This window comes from Volvox carteri (assembly GCF_000143455.1).
Source record: "Volvox carteri f. nagariensis unplaced genomic scaffold VOLCAscaffold_1, whole genome shotgun sequence".
Classification (NCBI taxonomy): domain Eukaryota; kingdom Viridiplantae; phylum Chlorophyta; class Chlorophyceae; order Chlamydomonadales; family Volvocaceae; genus Volvox; species Volvox carteri.
Genome location: NW_003307545.1, coordinates 5,588,201 through 5,595,108, shown reverse-complemented (window position 1 = coordinate 5,595,108; position 6,908 = coordinate 5,588,201). Strand labels below are relative to the sequence as shown.

Here is a 6,908-nt window from a genome sequence, read left to right as displayed (position 1 = left end):
CCCCCCCCCTTTGAAACCCCCAAACCCCGTTCAGGTCCGTCACAGCTCAGGCCAGGAGGAGGAGCTGTCCCTGGTTAGTCCTCGCCGTACACTGCCCTCCGCCGTATCCTCGTCCCTCACCCGCAGCATAGTGATGCTTCCGGGGGGTGCGCGGGGGGAGGAGCTGGTGGGCACCGTGAGGCTGACCAGCTTCAACGCGAGGGCGCAGGTGAAGGGGCAGCCGGGGGGGGGGAGGGTGGGTAAGGGCCTGGGAGGGGGGTTAGGGCCTCTGCGGGTTGGGGTTGATGGGAAGCAGCTCACGCGACCGATGGTGGGGACGTCAGGGTGGTGGGTGGTGGGGAGCGAGGGGTATGACCCGTGCGTGGGTCGTCCTCAAGCTGTGTATGTATCTCTGTTGTTACGTTTTTTGGGTTGCGTGCTGCCGTTTTTACATTGTCTGTCGGATGAGCAAGTCTGCAACCGAGACACACTTTATTTGTATAAAGGTGTGTTGCACAAACAACACAGCAATTTCTGCCTCCACTAACCACCCTGACGTGTCCCGGTTGCCCAGGCTGATGTGGCTGCTGCCGTACGGCAGTTGGAGTCCGCAGGCGCCACCCGACTGGTCCTGGACCTGCGCGACAACCGTGGCGGCCTGGTGACTGAGGGGCTGGAGGTGGCCAGGCTGTTCTTGGGAGGTGGGTGCGAGGGGGAGGGGGGGGAGAGGGGGGAGAGATGTTGGGATGTGGCTTCCCTCACGCAGGGGGAAGGCGCGGATAATTGCTGGGGGGGGGTATCCAAACCTAGCCACGTACCCAACTATTTAATTGTCGAACCACTACCGGCTCCGCCCTCTTCCTTTCCTAACCCGTCTGCGACTTGTTCCCCTCTTTGCCGCCTTGCTCGGTGTGTGTGGGGGTGTGTGTGCCCGGCCTTTTCGGGGCCGTCTGGGGTCCCCCTTTCCCCGCCCTCTTCCAGGCGATGCACCCATCGTCATTACGGAGCGCCGGGATGCGGCGCCCGACACGCCCCGCGCCCCCGGTCCCGCACTCACCTCCGCGCCCCTGCTGGTGCTGGTCAACGGTCACACAGCATCCGCGTCGGAGATAGTGGCGGGTGCGCTGCACGACAACTGCCGTGCTGTACTCGCCGGGAGCCGTACGTACGGCAAGGGTTTGATCCAAAGCGTGTACGAGCTGAGCGACGGGTCAGGGCTCGTGATCACAGTGGGCAAATACCTGACGCCCCGCGGTACGGACATTGATCGGTACGGCATCAAACCCGATTTCAACAGCGTGCCCTCCGGCACGCAGTACGACAGTACGATAAAGGCGTGCAAGCTTGCGGCACCGGCAATATCATCGGCTGCGTCAGCTGCGTCGCTAACAGCGGTTTTAGGGGATTTGGACATCGCGGTGTTCAGTGCACCGACGCCCGTAGCTGCTGTGGTCGGCAGTGGCGGAATCGTTGGCGGGGGCGAGTCACCGGTGGGGCGATAGCGGAGGGGGTGTTGATCGGCCGCCTCTTCAGTGGTCGTTTGGTGGCCCGGGGGTGCGGGCGGGGCGGGGGCCTGATGCGTTTCTCTGCTGTCTGTTCTTCCTCAAGGTGGTTGGAGCCCATCACGGTAACTGACCCACGGGTCATAAGGCAAGAGAGCAGCGGCGGTGGCGGTGTGCTTGTAAGCAGGGACCGATCGATTCAGATTAACCGCCCCAAGCCTTACAGCACCAGTATCACCACCACCACCACAAACAACAACAGCAACAACAGCGCCATTTGGAAGTAATTGCAGCACTCCTCCTGGCTTCTACGTAGATATTTAGATATTTTGACCACGTCAGGGCCCTCCCTCCCACATTAATGCGCCTCTCAGGTACGTACATAGACGACTTGTACCATGTCCTTTGCCTTTAGTCATGTGGGTCATATGGAGGACTATGGAGAAACTGCGACAGCGTTTCAATCGCTGGGTCTGCCCCAGCTGGTTTGTCCCAGCAGCAAACTACACGATGTGTGGTTAACGCCGGACGCATCTAAACACCCCGGGCTTCCGCACAATTGATTGACACAAGCAGCGGTTTGGGGCAGGAGGCGACGTTGAGGGGCCTTCCTTTGCCAGCTCCTAAACACGTGCACGTGCATGAACGAGCAAAAGAGTCAGCGTTTGAATACATGAATGGATGGTTGGAGAAAATACATGGGGAAAATGTAATACATATACGCGAATGTAGGCTTATGGCTTAATGTGATTTTGGAGACAAAAATCAATCCGAAGGTGTGTGTGTGTGTGTGAGGTGTGGGTGGGGGGTGGGACACCCGCAGCATTGTCTGGGGGTGTCACGGTTGCCCAGTGTTGCTGCTCGTTCCGGGAGAGGAAGCTGCAGACCTCGCAGACGGCACACACCATGAGTAAGCCGACCATGAGAGTGGACGTCGCTGCCTGCCACGGAGGGTGGTGGCGCTCTTCAAGAAGGTCTGGCATGTAGGTCAGAGTTGACAACATCGCCTTTTCACAGGCTAACGAAGATTTGGCATAAGTGAGGGTCGTCCAGCTGAACTTGTGCCCCAAAGCGAGAGGTAGGGGATGGAGGCACAATAGCTGATATGGGTGTTTGTGCCGTGACTGCCATCCGCCGTGAACGCTGCATGCAGCTATAGCTGCGGGTATGCGTGTTGCCACCAGTATTTATAGCCCGGCGTGTGCGGCGCCGCGGCCATGCTGGCTGGCGCCAAGAGTAAGAAGGCGGCGGCGAGGAGGTGGCTTGCCGTGCAGGATGGGCGAGCGCAGTAATACCGGCCGCCTGTGCAGCAGGAGAGAGAGGCGGCGCAACCCTGGAACCCAACCGCGGTGCAACCCCCCGCGGGGGGGGGAAGGGGGGGTTCGTTGCGGCATCTGGAGGCCACGTCCCGGCGGAGGGGGGGCACGACTCGCGTCAGGAGCACCTAGGCAACGGCAGTAGGAAAACGCCACGGGTGAGCAGGTGCTCTAACAGACCGGATGTGCAGCTGCGGTTCGGCGTCACCGTACGGCTGCTGCTTCACGGCACACATCCGAGCTGTAACGAGAACTGTCAGCTTCTTCGCAATAAGCTGCCCTTCCTCCTTGCCTCTCTCTCGTCATCATGTCAGAACATGATCATCAGTCACCTCAATAGTTATCATCATCGCCGGAGTGAGGGGCGGAGTGATGTCCCGTTCTAGCCATTGCCTGCTGGCCTGCCGCATCGGAATGACCTCCTAAGCTCTCTCCCGCGGACGGAAGAGGGGCGGAGTAATGTCCCGTTCCGAGCAACGACAAAGCAACGCATACAGGAATGCAGTGGACGCCGAAACAAAACTGAAGTGAAGCCTTGTAGAGAGTCTTACACAGGTTGTCTGGAGCGCGGTCTTCCGTACACTTACATCATGATTGATGATGATTTCAAGACCGGGGGCGATGTAACGAGTGCAGGGTACGGTACGGCCCTAAACCTATCGGTTTTCGTCCCATGCGCCCATACCGTACATTTTATTATTTTTATTACCTGCCGCGCTGGTGTGTGCACCAACAGCCGAAGCAAACCACCGACATCAACACATGTACATGCATACGCACATATATACACATACACACACTAGCACACCTACGTCTTCACTGCAAGCATACTGCTTTTAATGTCCGTACGGCCTTGTACACCATAACCATCACTTGTAGCAGTCGTCCCGTTCTTTTTAAGAGCAGCCCGCTGGGCACACAGATCGCCACCTTACATCAAAGCACGATAAGGGCACGCGCGGCTCACATGTCACATGGAACATTAACAAATTGTAGAAAACTATGAAGATTAACAAACGCGCAACCTCTCACAATACATTTCTCACTAATAACTGGAAAAATAAGGAAACTGGGATCAATAAGGAGGAAACTTAGATCAAGGCAGTGTCAAACCCCATATACATGTAATATAGTTCACACATGCGGACACGCGTTTCCCGGGTTTTCCTGTTGGTGGATATATATCCGGTTGATCGATGTTGTTGTTCTGGAGGGCCAGTTCACGAATAAAATAACCCTTGTTAAAGCATCGTGCGGTCGTCAAGGCAGGGAACACCCTTTCGATTGAAAGAAAATCTTATTCGTTTCGTTTCGTTTAGTAGGGGGTAGTGGCCTCGATCCGCGCGCCTGCCCTCCATCATTCCATGTGCGTACTGGATTCTGTCACTGTCCATCTGTCTGTCTGTCTGTCTGTCTGTCTGTCTGTCCCTTACCTGTCTCTTACCTGTCTGTCTGTCTGTATCAGTCAGTCTGCCTCTCATGTCCGTCTATCGACCTGTCTGTCTATCCGATGCCAGGGTCTACCCCGCTGCCCTGTTTCCCTCCCCCCCCTCGGGAGGTCAGGAAGCGCTCCCTGCCCGCCCCTTCTCCGGCACCCAACTACCTACCTAACTACCAAGCAATCAACAACACCGCCCCCACCACTACACCCACCACTACACCATCCTCCCCTACTCCCCGCATACTTCCTTGCCGCCCTGCCGCACCCAGAGCTTTCCACTTCACACCACCACCACCACCACCACCAGGAGGAGGAGGAGGAGGAGGGAGGTGCGCGACTGACACAACATCGGTCCCTAGCGCCCCACCCCTCACCCCCCGGGGGGGCCCTTCTGCGCTAGGACCCGGTAATGCCCGTCATGTAGTCGGTGGGGGGCAGCGCAGGGCCCATGGGCGCCGTGTCATTGGTGGTGAAGGACAGCCCTATCCACGCCTATGTACGTGTGTCGGGTCAGGACCCAAGCCGTGTAGCCGGGAGTAGGAAGGGAAGGGGAGGGCGGCAGCACGGGCGGGAAAGGGTCGCGAGTTGGTGTGAGGGCAGTTGGGGGAGAGGGACGCAGTCCAAGATGGGAAAAGAAGAACGCAGTCCAAGATGCAATCGCCAACTGTCAACTGTCAACTGCCCAGAATCCTGTTCCCTACCCAGAAGTCTGTTCCCTACCTCTCCCCCGTCTCCCTGTCCGCTATCTTCACTCCCTCCCCTTCCCTTCCCTTCCGACTCTCTCACCAATACGGACCGATAGTGGTCGGGTGTGATGCTCACGGCGCTGTTGATGTAGCTGTACGATTTGCCGTCATCATCTGTCCGCACCCACTCAAGGTTGTGCACGCCGCGGATGTACGGCCCCATCTTGCGGCCCGCGGTCATGGCCATCATGTACATGGGTGACCCGCTCTGTCCGGCCGCCGTGTCGCACTTGTGGTAGAGGTAGCCGTCCGTGCAGGGCTCCTGAACCACCACACACTGGGTTGTCTTGCAAGAGCCCGACGGCTTGTCGGAGGGGTAGCCCGCGGTCAGGGCCACGTAGCGGTTGGGCGCGTAGGGGCTGCAGGGCTCGAAGACCCCCATCCAGCCAGCTCGGAGGCCGATGCGCTCCGAGAGACCGATGACGGCCAGATCCACTCTGCCGAAGGGGGGGAGAGGGAAGGGGGGCGGTGGTCGTTAGCAAGTTTTTTGCGAGGGGTTTCGAGGGGTTGGTGTGTTTTTTGAATCTTCTCTGAGCTGCGATGTATGTATGTACGTGTATGTATGTGTGCGTGCATGCGCGCGTGTGTGTGTGTGGTGGGGCCGGTGTGGAGGGTAAGGAGGGGGTTTGGGTGAGCTGCCCCGGGCCTCAAAGCTATTGGGTTCTGGACGCTTCAAGAAAAATTCTCCCTTCTTTCATCTTCCTACATGATGATCCCCTCCCCTCCCCCCCAAACCACCCCCCACCCAAACCCCACTCGTCCTCTCCTGACCCCCCCCCCCCTTCTTTACCAGGCCGTCGTGAAGGCCCCCCGTGCACCGCAACCCACCGCGGACCCCCCCCGGGCGGCCCCCGTGGGGAGGGAGCCCCTCACTCACATGTTGGCGTCGGGAACCGACTTGGAGGAGTAGCCCTCGTACAGGGTTACATCCCTCCAGGGGATGGTGCCAAAGNGGGTTCACCACCTGCCCATCCAGGGTGCGGTAGCGGGCGGGGGAGAATCTAGCCTCTCGTAAAACGCCTGAAGGGATTTAGGGGGAGGGGAGGGTTTGGGGGGGGGAGGGAGGGAGGGAGGGGGGTTGGGGGAGGGAGGGCCCGCGGGTGGCGTGAGGCGGACAGATTGTTTACTTTGGTGGTGAGTACCAACAAGTCCTTTTCCGTCACTTCCTAGAGAAGTCCAGTCTGCGATTTCGGAGCGGGTGAGATAATCTCCACTTTAATGGGCAGCGTTGGAGAAAGGGGGCCAAAATGGCAGCATGCGGGACGACCGGGGGGAAGGGAATGGATGTAAACCCATGGTCTACCCATAACGTGCACCACGTTCTCCGGGTACCTCGTACCAGTCGTACCTACGTACCAGCCTGCTTGTCGTACAGCTAACCGTAACACCCAGCGTCACACCTACCACCCTCGTAGGCGGCCCCCACTCCTCCTTCCCCTCCTCCACACCGACTCACCCGCCCCCCACCCATCCTCCCACTACCACCCCACCACCCCGCCACCTCCCATCCCGTGTCCCCCACCCCCTCACCTCCGCTACCCGGCTAAACACGCAGTGCCCCGCAGTCAGCACCACGTCCGGCCCCACCAGGGCGCCGCTGCACACGTAGTTGCCCCGGTAGTCCCGGATGTTGATCTGCCCCACGGCGGTGAAGGGGTAGGTGGGGGTGCGGGGACAGTCCACGCGGTCATCCTGAAGGCGGGGGGGGAGGAGGGGAGGAGGGAAAGACGAACCACACACGAGTGAAGCTGCTGCCAGGGCAAGAGGGAAGGAGGGAGGTAGCAGTGTGTATTGGGGGGGGAGTGGGCGGGGGGGGGGGAGACGAACCACGAACGAGTAAAGCTGCTGCCAAGGAAAGAGTGGGGGTGGGGGGATGCCCAGGGTGTTGGTGGGCTTAGGGTCATGATGGGTTTAGAGGCAGCTA

The 6,908-nt window shown here is 59.3% G+C and overlaps 1 protein-coding gene across 1 annotated transcript in view; it reads left to right on the top strand.

Annotated features, from left to right (window-relative positions):
• VOLCADRAFT_86465 (uncharacterized protein) overlaps nt 1-2,044 on the top strand; it is a gene marked incomplete at both ends in the record, with an annotated part of 13,261 nt that extends 11,217 nt beyond the window's left edge. The window contains 4 exons of the mRNA XM_002946267.1: nt 35-208; nt 554-680; nt 961-1,469; nt 1,868-2,044. Of these exons, the coding sequence (XP_002946313.1) occupies nt 35-208; nt 554-680; nt 961-1,469; nt 1,868-2,044 (987 nt within the window). The remainder of the gene's footprint in view (nt 1-34; nt 209-553; nt 681-960; nt 1,470-1,867) is intronic.
• Nucleotides 2,045-6,908: the final 4,864 nt, after the last annotated feature.